At 40.5% G+C, this 22,221-nt stretch overlaps 1 protein-coding gene and 1 long non-coding RNA gene across 2 annotated transcripts in view; both read left to right on the plus strand.

The window, feature by feature from the left end:
* Window positions 1-2,031, plus strand: part of LOC119727475 — a 38,228-nt gene extending 36,197 nt beyond the window's left edge. Inside the window, exon 7 of the mRNA XM_038199368.1 lies at window positions 2,015-2,031. Coding sequence (XP_038055296.1) covers window positions 2,015-2,020 — 6 coding nt within the window. The 3' untranslated portion in view covers window positions 2,021-2,031. The remainder of the gene's footprint in view (window positions 1-2,014) is intronic.
* A 742-nt stretch (window positions 2,032-2,773) lies between these two features.
* On the plus strand, window positions 2,774-4,668 carry LOC119727486. The gene is made up of 2 exons (XR_005270978.1): window positions 2,774-2,827; window positions 4,418-4,668. It is a non-coding gene; the product is annotated as an uncharacterized LOC119727486 (long non-coding RNA).
* Window positions 4,669-22,221: the final 17,553 nt, after the last annotated feature.

The following is a 22,221-nucleotide window of genomic DNA, read 5'->3' on the forward strand; positions in this document are numbered from 1 at the left end:
TGTACATGTATTGCACAGTAAAGAAAACGATCGAATTATATATGTGCGCGTGTGCAGTGCGGTAATTTCCATCGAGTCACAAGTCAGTTCAAGTCCAAGTCCGAGTCCGTAGCCCCGAGTCCGAGTCAGAGTCGTAAATCAAAGTGACTCGAGTCCCAGTCCGAGTCATTAAAAATGTGACTCGAGTTGGACTTGAGTCCGAGTCTGAGTCACGAGTCATACAAGTCTGATAAGATGTACTTTATCCATGTTTTTTTATTAACATAGAACGAGCCAAATTTTTGAAACATTTTTTTCAAATTCGGTCACTTTCTTTTTGACTCATCCTGTAGTTGGTTCAACCGTTCACATGGGAATAAACTTGATGAATACATCCTGAAAATGGCTTTGGGGATAATGACAGTATATGGATGTGATTGGACGGAGGAGCAGGTAGTTGGTAGTTGGTTTCAATTTGGTCATGTTACTGATGACGGAAAGTAACATTCACTCAAAACATCTTTAAGCACTAATATTACTTTGTACAAAGGTATATGTAGATGTAGACAACAGCAAAAAAGGAGGAGATTTTCTTTTCTATCAATCCTTCTTGTCTTTTCCCCATAATGAATTGTGTTCTTCCCCTGGATGTTGATTTATTTACCCATACAACAATTCTGTAATTCCCTTCTGTTTGATATTCAATTTGATCTGATAAGGAATGAAGTCAAATGGAAGTTTTTATTCACAATTCACAATTTGATTTCTGTTCATCAGTTGCCTTTCTTTTTTCCTGGGCAAATGTTGGTTGTCATCTGATCAGAGTTTCTTCTTCACTTTCTGGGGTTGTTGTCATTGCTGACCGGATTAAGTACAAACTGTTACTGTTTGTTTTTCACAAGGGCGGATCCAGGAGGGGGCCAAAGGGGGCCATGGCCCCCCCAAAACGAAACCAATTTTTTTTTTTTTTTTAATGTGACATTGCAATAAAGGCAGGCAATGAGTACACCACCATCTTTTCCTCAAAAAAAATTGGTTAAAGTGGTCAGAAATTGCCTCAGATCGCACCACAGAGCATCTAGAATCCAAAAAATTTTCGGGGCCCTCACGGGCCCCGAACCCCACGCCGTAATTTTTGAGACTCACTTTTTTGGGGGGGACCAAATTTTTTTTTGGCCCCCCCAAAATTGTGTTCTGGATCCGCCCTTGGTTTTTCATTGCCTTCATGATTCAGCTCCTGAATACAACATAGACCTATTAACTCCTTACAATCCATCCAGGCGATTGAGATCTTCTGATGCTTCTTTGCTGGTTGTCCCTCACACTCACAAATCTTGGGGTGATCGATCATTTTCTCACGCAGGTCCTCATCTTTGGAACAAACTACCCCTCGCCATTCGCAATATCTCATCGCTTTCTGAATTTAAAGTTGCCCTAAAGACCTATGTGTTTCAGAACACTCAGAATGTTCTGGTTTAGTTACATTTAATTGTTTTGTTATTTCTGATTTGATATAATGTTTGTTTGCGCCATGAGTGTCATTTATGGCGGATAATGGCGCAGTATAAATTTACGTTATTATTATTATATTATTTGAAATCAGTCTCTGCCTTGCCTTACGATCAAGTTGATGTTGTCATGTTCTCAGTTTTGTTGATTGAACATCTTTGCAAGACAATTTGCAAGGGCTAACTACTTGGTCTAATTACGTGGTGGCATGGTTTAGTAAAAGTTTGCAGTACCACCATGTAGAAGTCTTTTTTGGGAAGATGTGTGGTTCTTTTCAGAACCACACATCTTCCCAAAAGAGACTCTACATGCCTACATGGTGTTACTGCAAACTGCAAACCTTCACTAGAACACTGTCTTCCACAAATGTGACAATTGGGAAGGGGAAAGTGTGTTTGTCCATTTTTGTTGGGGGGGGGGAATATAATCCCCATCCCCTTTTCTTCCCCTGACATCCCCCCCCCCCTGATTCTATGTAAATATTTCAATGCTAATCATAATTGTATTGAATATATTTCATTGATAGATATAAAGTGTTTGAGGACCTACGTGGATCTGTTTGGGCCTACAATGACGTCCATTCACTGAGCGGATTCGGGATTACCCATCGAGGACTCGAAAAGATAGGAGAGAACAAGGCCAGTTTCTTCGGTAAAATTATCCAGTCGGGTAACACAAACATCTGTGAAGACTCCTTTGCAATTGGTCTGCATCTCAATTCTATGTGAATAGTTGTGAAATTCGAAATTGTGAATTAGAAAGTAGGAATCAACTTTATTCAATTTCATCCATATAATTATTGATCTTCTTTTTCATATATGTATTTTTTTTGTTGCCCTTCCCTGAAGTATTTTACAAACACTGTACACATTGAGTTTTGTCCGAAGGTTTGCAAGAAAAAAAATCAACAAGCTTACTTCTGCTTGGACACAAACCCCCAACCTTCTGCTTCCTAGTGCAGACGCATTAACCACTCGACCACTGAGCTTGCGCTTAACCCAACTTTGTTTGTGTAGGAGGTCATTAGTTTGAGTCCCACCTAAGCCTTCGGACAACACTAAGTGCACAGTGTTTACAAAATATGTCAGCGAAGGGCAAACAAAAAATCAAATATAAAAAAGGCTAATTTACATCTCATAATTTTTTTTTTCCTGCCCAGGTTCCCATCTGAAGTCCATCCAGATGATCCTTAATAAGACGGCAGACGGTACAGGCATCAACTCCAACACCCTGGCCTTACAGATGAAGGGCCATCCTGAGCTGAGGGACAAGCTTCATGTCGTCACCTCATGGGGGCCTTTGCCTGTCTACCCTGGGGTGGTCAACTCAGAATTACCTGGTAGGTACAGTGGACTCTGTGACCAAGTACCAGTGTTGTAGTCGAGTTACCAACATCGAGTCCGAGTCCGAGTCCAAGTCTCGAGTCACAAGCCTCGAGTCCGAGTCCGAGACACAAGTCACTTGTTCACCGAACTAATAGTTTTTTTTAAATTATTTTTTGATCCTCCATTCTGTCTTTTAAGTAAATCCCAGTGTATATAGTAGTGTGTGCACATTTTGTTTACAGCCAAAATGTGTTTTCCTTTTAATTCCCATCCCTAAAAAATCTTCCTCCAACCCTTCCCTCCATGTTTTATCATCCAAACAGTATTCCTCAATGATCCTTTCCCATCCCTACGTTAGGTTTTTACTTTTGATGAAATTACGTGACTCGAGTCGCGAGTCATCGAGTTCGAGGAGTCATGGTCAAGTCCGAGTCATTTTCCAATGTGACTAGAGTCCAACTCAAGTCCGAGTCCTAGACTCGAGTCCTACAACACTGCCCAGTAATACCTCTTAAGAAAAGGTTTAGGGGGAACTCTTGAACGCATTGTCGCCCAACACCTTGTGCTGATGTTAAGCTATTTGATGATCATAGTGCAGTGTTCATATAGCACTCTTATACAACACTCTCAGATTGCTCACACTTATTACCCCTGTTCATCAGGCCATGAGAACACTTTGCTGCTATAAGCTCGAGATCAGCCCTATCTGGTCTGCACCCCCCCCCCCCCCACTTGTACTCAATGGAGGCAATTGTAGTAATGTATCTTGCCCAAGAACACCAGCACCGTGTGCCCTGTCAAGATTGACTCAACATAACATCGTGCATGAGTCAAACACAGGAACCTTTTGACCACAGGACTCTGCATGCTGAATAAAACTCTAATCAAATTAGGTTTTGCCCTCCCCGACGTATAAACACTGTATGAGTGTGTTACCTCCTGAGTGAAAGTTGGAAAAAAAACGTTGGCGAGGGGGCAAACCTAAATTGATTTACATAACCCCAAATTAAAATTCCATCTTATGAATAGTTAATGCTATACCTGCTGCTATATGTACATCAGATTTGAACCAGCCAACTGATTCCCTTAGCTCGGTGGTTGAGTTGTAAGACATCTGCACTAGAAAGTAGGAGGTCTTGGGTTCGAGTCCCACCCGAGTGATTTTTCCAACTTTCACTCGGGAGGTACCAACCGTTTATACGCCGGTGAAGGGCAAAACTTAATTTGATTTACATCACTCCAACGCAAAATCCATCTTATGAATGCTGAATAAAATGAGTGATACACATGTACATACTTTGCGTAAAGATATTTGTTGTGTGGAAGAGGACAGTACCTCAGACAGTCAGACCACCGTTTAAACAGAAGATCTGACCTGACACGTGTACATGAGGACATACAAGGGCCTCATGATTCTGATATTTAGTACGCTTGTAGATATTTAAATAATGTTGAACCCTGCATCATAGGTCGATCTGACAATCTACGTGCTTGCCAGTATCAGACTTTGAACGCCTGCAAGAACCTGCCGTTTTGAGTCTGCGTTTAGATTAACCACCATTTTGCTCGTCTCATTTTGAATATTCTTCTTTTTTTTTCCTCAGAGGATCTCAAGACATCTATCACCAGGCATCTTCTCAACATGCATCTCGACCCCAAATGGCAAGCTCAACTGAACCAATACATGGTGTCCAAATTTGTGCCGGTTACACTGGATCAGTACAAAGGATTGTTCAAATAAACAAACAAATGTTCCAATAAACCAAAAAGGGAAACCGACGATTAGTGCATTATGAAATATATTGCATTATTATAATATAACAATTGTAACAAAATAATGAGACAGTGTTATATTTTTTAAAAAATAATGATTAATTCATTGTTGAAATCAGTACTCTTAAAGGGAATATACATCATTTGCTTTTGCTGTAATTTTTAGAAATGGATGGAATTGGGGGGTTGGACATATATAGCAAATATAGTTACACTGACTTTTTTGAGGTTTTGGGGTTCGAAAATGCTATAAAAACCAAGAAAAACGATCATTTTGCTGTAGTCTGGTTCCCTGACTCCATAGAAACAGAGCAGTTTACATACAATGGGGAATTGTAAGGTCGGGGAACCAGTCTAGCTGGCTCGTACCCGTCCATAGGTTTGTAATCGATTGCAAACAAGTGCGATGGTCAATTGGGGCCAGTATTTGAAAAAAAGCCAGTTGTTTCCAACGCTGATCGGCCGATCAGCGTTGGAAATTGATACAAAAATACCACTTTTCTTGAAAATGACAGTATACCAGGTGCCATGATTTCACAGGATGCTTTACACTGTCATTCACTAACAGTCCAGCAAGGTATTTCAAAATGATTTGGTAGTTTTAATTTTTGATGTTTGCAAATGTTGTATTTTCCCTTTAAATTGGAACTTGTCATGATGCAATTTTGTGCTCTAAATTAATAATGCAATATACATATTTTATTATGTAAACATGTTTTTTTATATATTTTACTGAAACCACAGAGACTAGTTGTCAATCTACAAGCTATTGTCACATCTTACTCTGTGCAATGAGTTTGTTAGCAGGGCTCAAATTTTGTGTGAAAATTTTGTGGACAACAGGACCTGAAAGTTTTATTTACTGGACCAATGTACATTCACAGATAAAATTGAAACACTGTTAACTCAAAGCCATGTGCATCATTTGCAATGACCTGGAGAAGAATTGATTTAATGACAAAACTCTGCTCAGAGTCAAGATAGGAGTGGTACCTAATACAATATGAAAATATTCCAGCTGAAATTGTTTCGTGTGGATGAAAACTGAGGTGGTGTTGAAAGAGGGTGTCCACGGCACATTATGCATTAGCAATGGAATCCAGTTACAAGACACCCCAAAAAAGTGAATGTATTTTCTCGGTTTTCTTAAAACGTATACTATCCAATCAACCTTCAACAGGTTAGTTGTCATGCACCCTGCTTCAGACTTTTAGCAATTTTGTTGCTTCAAACGAAAGTAAAGGCACAAGAAGCAAACAATCATATGTACCTTTTAAGAAAGTTGCAGTCATTAGGATTATACAAGTAGTGTATTTCATTGCTTCTGATGGTAAATGGGAAACATCAAATGTGAACATTTTTAATAGTCAAATGACTCTTGCATGCGTAGGATTAGTCATGATCATGATAATCTGAGACCAGATTTGGACAGCACATGCAATCACGAAAGGCATGTATTCATCTGAGTGCAATGTGTAATTATAAAACATCAAGATGAATTTGTATTCCCTTTGTTTTAAGTTTCCAAATCTTCCAAAGAATTTATATACAATTTAGAAGTGTTTTTGTCATTTCGTATAACCTTCGAGAGTGAAATACATTGGAACATCAAAACAATGTGTGTTACAGTGAAGTGCAAATTTGCCTTGTTGAGATTATTTATGCAAATGCGATAAGGTTTTCTGTCATGGATGTTGGTATGAACGTAGATGATGTGGATAGGATTCACCTACTTTAATGTACATGTAATTGTGTTTGTCATTTATAATACATGTACACCATATATAGTTATTAAACTTATCAGAATTTATGTGCTGTACAAATTAACAGTCACTTCTTTCATTTTTCAAAAAACTATATTTCCAATGGCAAATTATTAAAGTGGATGCGGTGTTTAAAATGAATCAGACTTTCTATAAAATGTTCTAGTTTTCTGGCAACGTGATGTTAGAAATGAACTCTTTTGAACTTTTAATAAAATTGTATTTTCAATGGCAAATTTTATATTAAATACATGTACATGTAGATCTGAGCTAATTTACTTGTTTCAGTCAAATTATTCTGTGTGAAAGATTGACCATGTTTTCCTCTGGCTTATTTCATCGTGTCACGCTTAATTTCTTGGTTACAGAATCCCAATGTTTCCAAGTAGATATCATGGCTAATGGAAAGTACTCAAGAAAAATAATCAAACCCAAATTTAAAATATCTTAAAAATTTAAGTATCTTCCTTTTCTTGTACATATATTCAATGGGGAGTGCCCAGGGGAGTGCTGATAAAATCCTACAATCGTGCACACTACATTACCTAATAGTGTACAGGGGCGGATCCAGGAATTTTCACAGGGGGGGGGGTTCATCAGCGAAAAAAATCAGAAAATGTAAACACTTGGCCTCCGTAAAATCAAAAACTGGGGTGGGGGTGGGGGCTGGTTCCATATTTCAATAGGGGGCACTGTTCAAATTCGATGATTAGTAACACTAGATTACAGACTGGTGTACCGTATTTTGAACAGGCGGACATATACCAGTATAAATTTTTGGGATTTGTATGATAATTTTTTTTTTTTTTGACAGAGCTGGGGGGGGGGGGGGTTGACACCCCCCTCTGGATCCGCGACTGGTGTACAATTCATGGCCCCTGCTCACAACTATTTTTTGAGGGGGAAGGGGGGAGGGAGAGACCGTTCGAATGTGACATCACCTTAATTCTAACATTTGCTACCGTCTTTTGTAGGGAATTTCTTTTTTTTTTAATGGGGGGGGGTGGTCTCAACAAAAATTTGGGTGCTCCCTGTCCCCCCCCCCCCCCCCCCCCCCCCCCCCCATTGGTGGAACTGCACCTGAGGGTGAGTACCCTCAAATGACTCGGCCCATTTCGGTTCTGTAGGCCACATTTCTTGCGTTTACCACAATTTGGCAAACAAATAATGGACTGAGCTGCAGCTCTGCTATTTGCCCAGGATATCATACATATACGTAAACACAAAAACAAACATACATAATCTTTACACCGTTCTTAGGGAACTATGTTCTACTTTTTTTCATTTTGAGGTAGCATTTTTGGTATCATGAGGGGTCAATCTCTCTGGGGGTAATCCTGCCACCAAGTCTATGTTAAAAAGTTTCTACCGGTAACTTTAACAGCGCCCTCTAAACAAATCTTTGAGAGTGGCGTTTTTGAAATTTCGGACTAGCTTCGGACTCGGTGTCGTAATCATTTCCACAACTAATTACATGTCCGATACAGGCATGTCATAACATTTGGGCTGTCAACAACAAGAAATGTTCAAAGCAAAACAAAGACCGATACCAGTATATCCCGAAAGTGACAAAATAACATCGCTGGAAGTCAAAGCTAAATCTTTCAAACGAAACCAATGTTTACGAAAATTCCCAAGGTATGACGTATTGCCCACGTGAGGGCGCATACAGGTGGTGTTGTTTTGTGACACTGACAGGTGCAAAATGAATGGTTACAATTCACATGTGGCGGTTTGTTGTCATGTCAGTGCTGCATGCACATGTCACAATGAAAAGACCCTGTACTCAAGCCCGTCTCGCAAGTGTCGTCGCCATGTTGGGTCACTTTCTCCGGATGTTTTCATGGTTTTATCTCTGCTAATTTGTGACTGTGAGGTACTTGGTTCAGTGTGTCCGCCGTCAACTCGATTTTATTAACCCCTGAAAAACTGCAAGACGTTCATGGCCTGGTCGTGAGTATTTAACAGGGAAAGAATCGTATTACCAAGGTTGCGATCATGGCAATGTGCATTCACAAAGCGCGGGGTTTGCAATCGCATCAACGGACCTTTTCCATAAACCGTAAATCTAAGATTTTCACATAATCCTATTTAAACATTTTGGATTTTGAGCATGTTAAGGAAGTGACAATTAAGCTAGTGGTTTCTCACGTTCGTCATGTGCATTTTCCCATGTTGAATAACTTGAAGTGTTCAACATATTTAATTGGCCTGATCGAAGATCAATCTGATAATTGACAATTATTATGTACCAAAAACAGGGCTGATGGCTTTCAGGGACTTCATTCATCCTTGCAACATATCTCTCTCTCTGTTATTTTAGTCTCTATTGTATTGGAGTGGTGATGTGAAGTAGTTTTCTACAGGAAATAATTAATGCTGGGTTCCTTTATTTTCAATAGGACCCAAAGAAATATTGATTGTGAAAAGAATGCAAAAGTCATATCCGTCACACCTTTTGTGACGGAAATGACAATTATTATATTACTTGGCTTTTGGAGGTATAATTACCTTTTCAAGTTGTTTACTTTACAAATTATGGCAGTAGGTACATATTGAGAAATACACGGGGACATGCATTTTGAGGGGGTTTTGAGGGAGTATTGTAAAGAATGAGCATCTTGTCCATTATGTTAAAGAGTTTTTAACACTGCACATAATAGGAGTCGTGTTAATTTCACTGCTCAAAAATCTTATTTTCATTCTATATTTTTTCGAATTATAGTGCCTTAAAGTGTCGGGACATGAAAGTAGACACTTGATACTGAAGAATGACCCATAGGCCCCTTTTTAATAAAAACTTGCTGGGAGTGTACATGCGGGAAGAAATTCATGATAAACTATCTCCAGCATTTAGGATAGAGATAAACCCACGAATGATTCTAGCGTAAGGTTGATGCATTGGCAGTTGTACTGTTTAACTATGTTCACTATAGGGTGTCAGTGGGTACATTTAATTTTTTGAAAAGAAGCTGAAACAATTAGAAGCAGTAGGTGAAAATTAACAAAAATCCACTTTGAAAAAAGATGTATATCATAAATTTAATTTAGCTACTTAAACTGTGCATATTAATTTACTTGTGCTTTTAACAAATTCAATAAATATATAAAATCTGATATCAAAAAGTATTTTTGTCCTCTGCAGGCTGAGTGTAAACATTAAACTGAAATCCACAGGCAAAAGGGGAACTATGTATTGGTGGAGTGAGGAAATTATGGATGTGACATTTACACATTTAAACATTTAAAATAATAAACAAAATTCTAAATCGTATTTTTCCAAAAGTTTTAACAAAACTCAAATTTTAAAAACAGGAACCTATTTTCCGCTATCTTCCTTTGAGTTGAGCATGCATAACAAAAATAATCCAAACCTATTCAATTTGCTAAAAGCTAAGGAGAACTGCAGTACTAGATTACTTTCAGGCTACGTGCTCATCTTTTTATTGTTTTCAATGACAGCCCTCTTTTTATTATGTTACTCATTTATTATTTGTTGTGTCGATCATGTTGGTCTGCACAATGGGCAGTCGTCAGTCTTTGTGAAAGGGCTCAACATTGAGATGGTTCTTTAAATGTTTGCTAAACATTTACAAAATGAAACGTCACATCCTTAGAAGACATTGGAGGAGGAGGTCTAAGAAATTGGAGGAGGAAGGCAATTGGAGGTCTGTGGATGTTTGAGCTACTACGTACATGTAGAGGGTAACAGATGTCTCTGATGGTGATGCTGAAGTTTTGCAGAGCTATCGTCTGTTTGCTGACCTTCATTGCTAGACGGACAGAGCATGGATGTAGCTGCTTGATACTCATGATGATGGTGTCCCTTTTGGTGAGTGCTGGGTGTTCACTGATTTCCTGTAATTCTCCCCATCTGCCATGTGCTCTGTGTTTGTGCTGTCTGGCGTTGAGTTCTCTTGCTGGTGTACCCAGTGTACACCTTCTGCATTCGCAGGGGATGCATCAGGTTCGGTCTTGGAGGCTTGCTTGTCCTGTGGGCTATTGTGGATCTTGTGGGTGTGGAAAGCCCGGATACCTTTGTCATTTAGGAAGTACTGGATGTGATGAGAACTGCCTGTGTTGGGCTGTGTAATAGGCGGGGTGAGCCTAGTGGGTTCGACCTTGGGTGTAGGGGACCCTTTGGTAGGTGAAAGACTTTGGATCTTGCGTCTTGACTGGATGAGCCTTGAATCTGTTGTGTTGTAGTGCTGTCTTGACATGGTAAAGTTGTTGCCGGCCAGGATTGTGGTTGCTGATGCAGGCTTCCCGGACAAGGTTGCTCTTTGACTGGTGTTTGGATTTCCGGGTGCAGGAAGGATTGGTTGTCGATGTTGCCAGTCAGTGTCTGTCGGTCATCTCTAATAGACTCAGGGGTCGAGGGTGTTGTCAGACTGTTTTCAGACCTTAGCATCCGGGGATGAGATTCAAGGCGCCTGATCCTCACTGCGCCAGATGCTGCTGTAAATCCAGTTGAAGTCTTTCAGGACCTGCTGGAGGTCCCATGCTGTATGATGAAGTGATGAGAGTCTCATCCATGTACTGAAGACAAACTCTTGGTCTCAGATCTACGAAGGCAGTACTCCTATATGAAGGCATTGACTAAAACTGGGGATAGAGTTGATCCTGTGGAAGTTCCAGAAGGCTGCTTGGACAACTGGCTGTTCATTGGAAGAAAGACAGCAGGATGTAGGTGGGTCGCAGATCATGAACCTGGTTTGGAGTGTGGGGCTTCATATTTCTGCAGGGCGTAGTCAAGTCGGAGTCCCCCTTGGCACCGAGGCATGAGTAGCCTGTGGGGATGGCAGTGAATATCTGGTAGCCTTCATCGGGGTTGACCATGGTGTCGTTGGGAACACTGTGAGGTTGCGCTCATGGTGTCATTGGGATCATCACCCTCACCATCCCCATCACCCCCACTGGCGGCCGCCACCACCCCCCTCACCCTCACCACCACCACCACCATCATCCATCGCCGCGCGCGCCGCGCCGCGCCGCGCCGCGCGCTGCCTGCGCCGCCGCTGCTGCTGCGAACACCTTTACTTGTGATCCCAACAAAGCCATGTGCAGCTTCAGTGGAGACTCCAGGTATTCATCACCAATCCCATGGGTGAGGCATGTCTCAAGGTCTCGGTCAGGAAACCTTCATGAAGACAAGCTGTGTGAGTGTGAAACCCTCTCTCTGGATTAGGTTTGTGATCTCCTACCCATCTACATCCTGCCGTCCTTCATCCAGTGGACAGGTCAATTCTTCAAGCAGTCAGCTGGAACTTCCACAGGATTAACCCCATCTCCAGTTCTGGCCAATATCATCATATAGTTCTGTACAGCTTTCGTGGATTTGAGAGCAACAGTTATCTTCAGTTTGTGGATGACACTTTCATCATTTTATCACACAGCACAGTACCTCCAGCAGTTCCTGAGACACTTCAGCTGGTTCACACACAGCAGCATCTGGCTCACCTTGGATCGAATCTTCTTCCTGGATATTGAGGCCTCCAGGCAGTCTGGCAGTATTCTCAGCCCTTTTGTCTATCAGAGAGCCACACATTGATAGGCATCTCCACAATCAATCTGTCCAGTGCCCTGGGATCTATTCATCAGTCATTGGCACCCTTGTCTGGCAATCCTTCATCATTGACCACGATCCTTTGCTGCGACAACTTTGCTATGTCAAGGCAACAATCCAACACAACCGATTTGGGGTACATCAAGTTGAGACACTTGATCCGAAGTCTTTCACTGACTAAAGTGTTTCGTATACTCAAAGTCTACCCATCAGGTTCATCTGGTCCATTACACTTCCCTTCATAGGCAGCTCTTATTGCATTTAGTCCTTCCTGAATGACACTGGCATCTAGGTTTTCCATGCCTAACATGATCTGCAATAGCCTACAAGGATGAGTAAGACTCTGAGACCTAACCTGATGTAACACCTGTGAATACAGAAAGGTCTGCATTGGGTACATCGGTGAGGATCTTAGCGCTGGACTCCATGAACACAAGGCGCATGGTTCTTTGGGGAGATTGCAGGAAATTTTTGATAATTCAGCATTTTACCGATCGGTAGCACCTCATCATAAGTATTGAGTGCCACAATCCTTGCCGAGTCTGAAAGGCCTTGGATGTCTGGCACAGGATTTTTCTGCAGGACATCAGTTCCATCATCAGTGATATCTGGAGTCCTTTGCTGTGCTAGCATCTCAATATTCCACAGGCCTCCAATACTCACTCCACCAATAGTTAACATCTAGTTCCCCTTTTAGCTTGTCTGTGGGTGTCTGTCCTCAAAACTCAGCTCTGTAAGTAACATTCATGTACATGTACTCACTTGACATTCTATAGTGAACAAAAATTGCCCTTTCTTGCCTTATGTTAATTGTCCTGTCTTGCCTGCCACTTTCTTGCCTAAAGTGCCAATATTTGCCTAAAGTGCCACTTAATTCTTACCTAAAGTGCCAACTATTTCTTGCCAAAAGTGCCAACTATTTCTTGCCAAAAGTGCCAATTAATTCTTGCCTAAAGTGCCAATTAATTCTTGCCTAAAGTGCCAATCCTTGTCTAAAGTGCCATCTCTTGCCTAAAGTGCCATCTCTAGCCTCAAGTGCCATCTCTTGCCTCAAGTGCCATCTCTCGCCTAAAGTGCCATCTCTCGCCTAAAGTGCTAACTCTTGCCTCAAGTGCCAATTCTCGCCTAAAGTGCCAATTAATTCTTGCCTAAAGTGATAATTCTTGCCATGTTGTCTAATGTCTCTAGGCCTATTGCCATCACTTGCCATAATTACATCCCTTCTTTACCGATACTGTCCTACGTGCAAAATGTTATTCCAATCAAAGCTGCCATGCATCAACCCTCCTTGCCAGGCATGTACACTCCCATTCTAGACACACAATTCTAGTTCTAACCTCAGTTAGTTGCCTTCAACTTCAAGTCAATGGCTGGATTGAAGGTCTAGTTCATTAGGTTTTTTTAGGTTAAGATTAATTCAAAGTAATCCCTTGCTAATTTGTTTAGTCATACAGAAAATTGGGTAAAAGTTCACACTGAAAGCCACAGCCCTTTACGTTGTTTTATTTCAATTAATTGTACTGCTGTTGCAAGCAGGTCATCACCCTTATTAGGTAAACCATGCAAAGCCAAACCATTGGCACCAGTTGTCTTTTATGTGGACGACCACACAAGTAATGTACTTGCATGCATATGGTGAGTAACCACTTAATTTTGTCACTTCCTTTGAAAAACATGTTCACCAGAGCCCTTGAATTAGAAATTGTTTGAAACAAAATAAAAAAACAAAAACAAGACTATGAAACCCCCCTCCCCCAAAACACCCCTACCCTTATCCTAACCACTGACTTTGTGACTCAGCATGGCAACACTTGTTAAATCTTTGATACTTGATAAAAAATTACTTCTACTTTTTAAATACATTCAACGTTTTCAATCCTTTTTGTTATAACTTCAAATTTGTGTTACTTTTTATTGTTGATTCTTTTTGATAGGCAATTTGTTGGTGTCATTTGACATTTCTTGATCTTTTAAAGAATTTGGGGTCAGAGAAGGCAAACCCATCTACATGTAACAAGAATTATGGTGTTTTCACTAGCTTATTAATTGAGTGTGAGTGTTGCCTCAAGTAGGCCTACTCAAGTCTAAGCTTTGGGCTTGTCCACGTAGTAAGTGCGAGGGCATAAATGTCAAAACCAAATCATGATTTCTGATTTAAATATTTTTTTGGTATTTCCATCAGTTTTTTACAAAAAACTTGAACACCTTTGAATCTCCTGCTTTTGTCTGTTGATGGAATGGACTGTCACAGTGCCTTTAAACAAGATCTGACTGTTGGTGACTAGCCTGTGTAAAAGGCATGGCAGGGGAAAAGAATTGAAATTTTGACTGTCTGTGACCGATCACACAAAAGTTAGTGTTGAAGGCTACTTAACAGTAATGACCGAATTTAAATAAGTGTCAGCAGTTTATTACTTTACTTTGTCTTACATTTTATTTTGGTATTCAAAATCAAGAAAAACCAAATTAAACTAAAGTCAAAATTCAGGCATGCAACTTTTCCTCGGATCTGCTGATTTCCTTGTTTTTAACTTTTCGTGAATGCTATTACAAATTGAAAATACCATACAAAGTCTTGTGTGGTTTTGGAGTTTCCTTTTTTCCCCCTAAAATGCCAGTTGCATGCCTGAAAACAGTAAACATACATAAGCATTTGAATAATCATTATCATTAGAAAAAAAGGTTCAAAATATCTTTTGATAAAACACTGAGGCACACAGTATTTCAAAAGGGTTTGTTTGACTTTTTAGAAATGATTCAGTACAATGTTAGGCTGTAATATGATTTATTTCAATTAATTATTTTGCTTGAAAAATATTCCTGAACTAGCAATTTGCTCCCTATGTTCCTCCAGTTACATGAATTAGGAAACTAGTATTTTTAAGTTGGTCACCAGTAATCCTCACCGTTTAGAGAAAACATATCCCCATCTATAGGCAAGAAAACTGAATGAGTCAGTGGACAATGCAGTAAAGAGACAGTGACAGCAGTTACTAGATTCAACACATTTATTAATAACGAACGCTAAAAAAACGATAGGTGAAATCTTTAGCAGCCTGGGTAGGAAATGGACTCACGCTTTGATTGCATGCCTCCACAGTATGTGCTTCTACCCCAGTTTGAGTCAATACAGTGCTCGCTATGCAGCGCATCCAAGCCACGCATTAAATAATGAAAACGTGTAGTCACAGGCCCAACCAATAAGCATGTCGGCATCCAAGCCACGCATTAAATAATGAAAATGTGAGTCACAGGCCCAACCAATAAGCATGTCGGCTGGTCACACTGATATGGCGGTGCAGTCTGGACCTCCAGCTGTACACAGTGCAGCGTATGACTCGTAGCTGTCACAGTTACCCTTTTGTTTTAGGGACTGTGGCTGGAAAGATAAAATGATTAGATTGCAAACACCAAATAATCACAACAATGGACAAGATCAGTTCTATTTACACAATTATTATTTACAATTTAATTTATAAGTCCACTTCTTCTTGCAGTATTTACAATATTTCTCCTTAAGTCATAAAAAGGATTATAAATTTCTCTTAAGTCATAAAATGGATGATTAATGCGGAAAACAACAAAAATATCTCACAAAAAAAACTATAAGTATTCTTTCTTCTCAGTTTTAAACTCTTAACTTGAAACACAACTGAACCAAAAAAATAGTAATTAAAGGAATATCTGTTTTTACTTTCTGAACAAATTAAACTCAAACAAGAACGCTAGGTGTGGATACTTTCAAAACCACTTCTACGTTTGTCCACTAAGTCATAAAAAAAGCAATGTACCGGTATACTAACTTTGGATGTTTTCCAAAGGATCTATTAAAAAACAACAATGACCAGTTAACTACTACTTCCAAATTCAATTTCCAGTCAAATTTGCCAAAAACAAAATACCTCTTCAATTTATAAATCACAAAAAAACATGTCTTGTAAATCAAGATGATCAAAGAAATCTATCTAAATAGATTTCAATAACAATTAAATGTTATTGCAAATAATAAGAAATACAGTTCACCGTATTTTAAACCTTTGGTGTTCTGCTGCTGATTTCAGCCTCTCAGTGGTGTTACACTAGAGATGACAGCCCTTCCGGTGTCCTCTGTCAACTCGACGGTTGCTACTGCATTAATCCACGTCTTGAGCATCCCGGCTCATCAACCATCTACCTCAAATTTGCACCTCAGGCTACAGGCTACAAGGGCCAAGGGCCATGGTTTCCTTGTCATTCACGATCTTGGATTCGCTGATCCAGCCGCTCTTGGTCTCAGCTCCACACCACTGTTTGCCTTTATAAGCAGTCTGTAATATCTGCTTCTGCAAGTTGCAGCAAATGCGGCAGCTATACCGGCTTGCAAGAAAGCGCGCGGCTCAGAGGATCAAAGCATGACATCCATGTCTATCAAAAATCAAATGTGCTCTGCAGTGGCACACCCAAAAATCTCTCTTATACCAGCAATCACTGCAAACCAACCGTGATACCTAACATTCCGCTTCATTCATTACAACCTCAAGGAATTCAAACACAAAGATTGAGGAAGAATTGGATAAGCTTATTCAATTAAACACAAAAGGCATTACATGCTATTGGTATGGGTAACACAAAGGAAGAGAATTCTACTGCTCCTGTCAGTCCTGTATTGCTAAACAAAATAGTAGGTTATTTACATGTTGGCAAAGAAATCCATGGCCCTGTGTAAATAAGAGTCAGAAGTTAATGAATAAACATGAAGAAGTCTACAAGCACATTTGGAAATATATAAAACACTTCAAATCTAAGGGGAATTCTGACAGTAGCATAGTGTAGTGTAGACTTACCATCGGGTAAACTGTTCGTGTGCTCCGTGCCCTGGCTAGCAACAGACTGATGTGCTGCGCCTCTTCATGCAAGTATGCCCTCAACGAAAGCGCACTATGCAACTGTTCACGTGACGTGCTTCATAGCAACACTCGTAGCGATGTATGATTTGCATTACTATGGGCCCTCTTTAATTAAGCCAGGGTGTCCCGACCTGAAAGCTTATACACAATAACTCACAAATTACATTAATAAAAAATAACAATTTTGCCAACATGAAAAGTTACCTCTTGTTAACTGTGGTACTGGAGATGTCTTACAGTTTAATTTGTTTTAATTAAGAGAGTACTTTAAAGAACATTTTCATAACAATTTAAGAACCATTTAAGAACCTTTTCCAAACAAGTTAAGAATGATTTTAGAATATTTTAAGAGCACTTTAATAACACTTTTAAATTATGGGACGTCTCTAATGGGAGCAGTACTCAGAAAGAATAATTTGGGACCTAATGGTTCATTTCTTCTTAAGCTTGGCATTGAAGATGATGTCAAACATCCACATCCTTTTCTGATCTTGGTTGCTATGCTGGCTGAAACTTGGTGACGATGAAGGTTTTTGTCATCTTGGTAGCAGTCCAGCTCAATGTCTCCTCAAGATCGATGTCTGGCACAAGCTCACTCCAACTGGTCCCAGTTGGACCAGTAAGTTTTTGATGCTGGACCATTTATTGATACGGCACTCTGGTATGGTCGACTGCTGCATTTTTCTCCTTCAGAACCCACGTTATGGTGTCGTTCTTTAGTTGGGCCTCACTTGTTTTGATTGGCTCTTCATGTTTTGATTGGCTCTGCATGTAGAGATCCCGCCTGCATGGCTTCTTCTACTGGTGACTCGGCCCTAGAGGTGTTGCGTTCGATGCTTGAGGAAGCTGGACAGCAGCTAGCAATTTACGCCTTGTTACACAGTAATTAGGTTTGGGTTTGGACTGGGTCTACCCGATGTTCCCCAATACCTGTTCCCCAATACCTATATATGTCCCCCAAAATACTCAGGGTTAGGCTTAGGGTAAGGGTTAGGTTTAGATGGTTAGGGTTAGATGGTTAGGGTTTAGGTTAGGGTTAGATGCTTAGGGTTAGATGCTTAGGGTTTGGTTAGATGGTTAGGCTTAGGGTTAGGCTTAGGGTTAGATGCTTAGGGTTAGATGCTTAGGGTTAGATGCTTAGGGTTACATGCAGATGCTTCCAGGGTTAGGGTTGTGGAACATGTAGGTATTGGGCAACATAGGTAGGCACCTGGTTCGGACAATGCCAGACTTGCATAGGTGATAACTCTTTCTTTCCCTTCCTAAATTTGCGAGAGAACTGACTGATCCCATCCCTGCTGGCATCAGATCGAGTATGTATTGGCCCTCCAGTTGAGAGTAACCCAGGATAGGGGCCTCCTGCAATCCTGTCTTGAGGGTGTTGAAAGAGCTGTCACACTACTCGTCCCATATGAAATCACGATTCTTCTTGGTTAAACAGTGAACGTAGTGGCCGTGCTTGTAGTGAGTGTATCTCGTTCTTCCAGTAGGAAGAAGACTTCGAAAAGTTCCTCACAAAGGTTTGAATGGTCTTTGTATGTTTGAAGGGTTTGTTTTGCATGAGGTATGCAATTCTCATTCGTCTTTGGTAGTGGTTTGGCCGGAGTGGGAACAAAGTTTAAATCTTTACTCAGGGCTGTTTTCTCTGATGTGGAGATGGATAGCTTATGATAGGTTGAATATAACGTGTTCATTGTTTTTGTTTTTGGCCAAATAAGCTCGGGATTGGGTTTTATTTACTCGGTGGAGTTCCATGTGAACTTTACAAGGAAGCTTGAAATATTTGAAATGATATGTATTGTAGGTTGTGTTTCCAGATGTCGAAGGAGTTGACAGTTTCATTCTTGTCCAAACACCATTGTTTTGTTACTCGATGTGAACTGGCCATGGTGATTGGAAGGGTAAGGACACTCTTGTTGGTAAAAACTGAAAGTTAGTGTTATTACGCAGCTGTAGTATCAGCTGGCTAGCTGTTCACCTGTTTGTGAATGATGCACCGGGTCGGAAGTCCAAATGTAGCACTCAAAGTGGCGGTTTGTTGTGACCAGTCCTTTTATGAGCTGAAAAGTGCATGGAAATGTTTCCAACGTTGCCACCATGCCACTATAGTAGTTGAATGGGGGATACCACATGAATGAATCACCATTGCAGGCCTGCACCAGAGACGGGTACTAATACATGTACCGTTGAAAAGTGTTATTTAGCTAAATCATATTTTTGTTGTGTGATTTATATCTTGCAGACACTTTGCGTCCACAATTTAAGTCTTTACAATTTGCAATAATTAGGTTTTGCCCTTCACCGACATATAACCACTGTCTACTCGGTGTGTTACACCCGAGTAAAAGTTAAACAACCTCACGTGCTTGGTGGTCGAGTGGTAAGACGTCTGCTCAACAAAGCAGAAGGTTGTGGGTTCGATTCCCACCCGAGTGCTTTTGCTGACTTTCACTCAGGTTGAACACACTGAGTATACAGTGTTTGTACGTCGATGAAGGACAAAACCTAATATTGATGCAAATTCTATCTTATGAATAGTCTTTGCTACTTGATATGAACACTCCCCGATAGAAACAATACATGACACTCATTTGAAAATCCTCTGTACAGGCCTGGCATATCTTTTAAAAGTAAAGGCCTCAGATGCAGATGCTTCCAGGGTTAGGGTTGTGGAACATGTAGGTATTGGGCAACATAGGTAGGCACCTGGTTCGGACAATGCCAGACTTGCATAGGTGATAACTCTTTCTTTCCCTTCCTAAATTTGCGAGAGAACTGACTGATCCCATCCCTGCTGGCATCAGATTGAGTATGTATTGGCCCTCCAGTTGAGAGTAACCCAGGATAGTGGCCTCCTGCAATCCTGTCTTGAGGGTGTTGAAAGAGCTGTCACACTACTCGTCCCATATGAAATCACGATTCTTCTTGGTTAAACAGTGAACGTAGTGGCCGAAGGGGGGATACCACATGTTGAATGGGGGATACCACATGAATGAATCACGGTCAAGTACCTCCCTCTCTCTTCAGTCCGATGGCGCAATTTGCGCTCAGTGGCCATTACTAGTCTACGCCAACAATCTTGATCCACTGCTGATCTTGATGCTGCTGCAAGTCCCTGTCTAGTCCACTGCTTTATGTCGTTGGTTCCATGATGTTGTTGGATGACGTCTCTTCCCATAGACCAATCCCTGGATTATTTCTTTGTCGATTCCTTCGCGGCGCATGACGTGGCCAAAGAAATGCATCTTCCGCACAGCCATCTGTTGTCTCAGCATCAACTCACTCCCTGTGGTATCCAATACCCAGCGGTTGGTCCTCCTCTCCATCCACGACACTCGGAGAACGCGTCTGTATGCCCAGATCTCAAAGGCATCCACTCTACGCTAGTCTGCCCTTGGACTCACAACCATAGGAAGCTATAGCTATAAATAGTGACACACACATGTTACAATAACAATATAATAATATAAAGGACATCAATACAGTGAAATAGTAAATTATAAGAATTATGCACAGAAGATACATGTGCCACAATATTGCACTATAATACAAAACAAAACAAGAAAAAAAAACATGTTCACATCACAAAATCCCCACATTCTTAAAAAAGTAAAATATACTGAAAGAACAGAACAAGGATTAAAAATGACGGGCCTGGTGTGCTATTACCCCGATTTGAGTCTATGCAGTACTCTGTTCCCTGGCTAGCAACAGACTAATGCGCAACGCCTCTTTTTCCCACAAGTACGCCCTCAATGATCGTGCGCTACCAAACTGAAAAGGTGACGCGCTTCATAGCAGCACTTCACATGCTTTATAGTTGTCAACTCTAATATGTCGGAATCTACATGTATACTGTATACTCACCAGCTTAACTTTGCAAATAAAAAAAATGGATGTAAAAATTTCGTTGGAATAATTCCTTTGGCAATGAAGGGGGGGGGGGTAATGTTACTGCAAAAATAGATTTAACATTAATGCCACCATACTCTGTGTGCCTCAGGGTTTCATCAAAATGTAATTTGGAAACTGTTCTCTGATTATTTCATTTAAACACGATATAGACCTACCTTGACAAATAAAAATGGTAATCTAATTCTTCTCACATATGGATCATGTGCCAACTTTCTAACCATAAATATTTTACATTCTTCAATTACCGACTATCAAAAACCATTGAAAATACCAGTAAAATGTGAAATTATTCTTTTAAATTAGAAAACTCTGGAAATGTTTGAATAATATAGTACTCAAGTTATTACTCGTATGCATATATGTATGTTATTGATAATTCATAGCATAATATGGTAATATTTATTGTCCTTTCATAGTCAACTTGAATATGTCCGAGTCAATACTTTATACTCATCAGCTTAACTTTGAAAGTTTAGTTGCATGTGAATATTGCATGGGAATAATACTGAAGGTAATGATGAAGGATTAACGTTACTGCGAGCATTGATTAGATGAGATCAATATGCCACCATACTCTTTGAAAATATATTAAAAATGACATTTTACTATATTAGAGTATTGGTATACAGAACAGGTCTTAATATATACATGTAGGACACTTAAGTTGGGATTTGCTTTCTCTGACGATCAAATTGCTTGAGAGTCAACAAATTCAAATCAATGTTGACTCCAATGAAACTTCAGCATAGTGCCAAACGCCAAATTGAATGTCAGTTGGAAGACCACCTTACCACTGGCCAGTTGTTTGGTGGTTTGCTATATTATTTTACAAGGGCACACTAATCAGTATTCACAGCCTTTTACAATCCCACAAGGACAAGCAGGACCTGAAGTGCAGACTTGGAGAATCTGCTGCGAATGTGGTGAAGTGCAAGACATCACCTACGGGACTCGGTGAATAAAGATCCCTTGGCAAATATGGGATAGTGATAAACTGCCCAACCTGGCACCAGCAAGGATCTATTTACAGCAAGCTGACACTGGTTCCTATAGCTGAGCCACCTCTAAGATATCGACATCCTGGTGGTGACATGTTTTAGCCCATCCTCACTGGACAGTCCGATGGGTCACCTATACCCAAGGACTCGGCACCCATAGCAATGTGTCCCCACTTTAGCAAGCCTACGGGTCTTCTATACCCATGGCATCTTACTCCTGTGCTGGGCCCAGGGACAATAGACCTTCTTCGTTTACCTTCACTGGAGGAGCAGTTATGATTGACTGTACTCTGTGAGGAGCATCTCCATAGCCAAGGAGTCAGGAGTCATCCAGCCCTCAAGGATAGCACCAGCTTCTCTCGTCTCATTAGCATCTCCTGTCACTGATGATGCACAGAATGGAGACCAGGAGTCATGGAAACACGAACTTGTCCCAATTGCAGTTGCTAGGTAAGACTGTGCCATACTTTTTAATCATTCTTAAAAGAAAAATCTCTCAAGAAAAAT

The sequence above is a fragment of the Patiria miniata genome, unplaced genomic scaffold (genome assembly GCF_015706575.1).
Source record: "Patiria miniata isolate m_02_andy unplaced genomic scaffold, ASM1570657v1 HiC_scaffold_1, whole genome shotgun sequence".
Lineage (NCBI taxonomy): Eukaryota > Metazoa > Echinodermata > Asteroidea > Valvatida > Asterinidae > Patiria > Patiria miniata.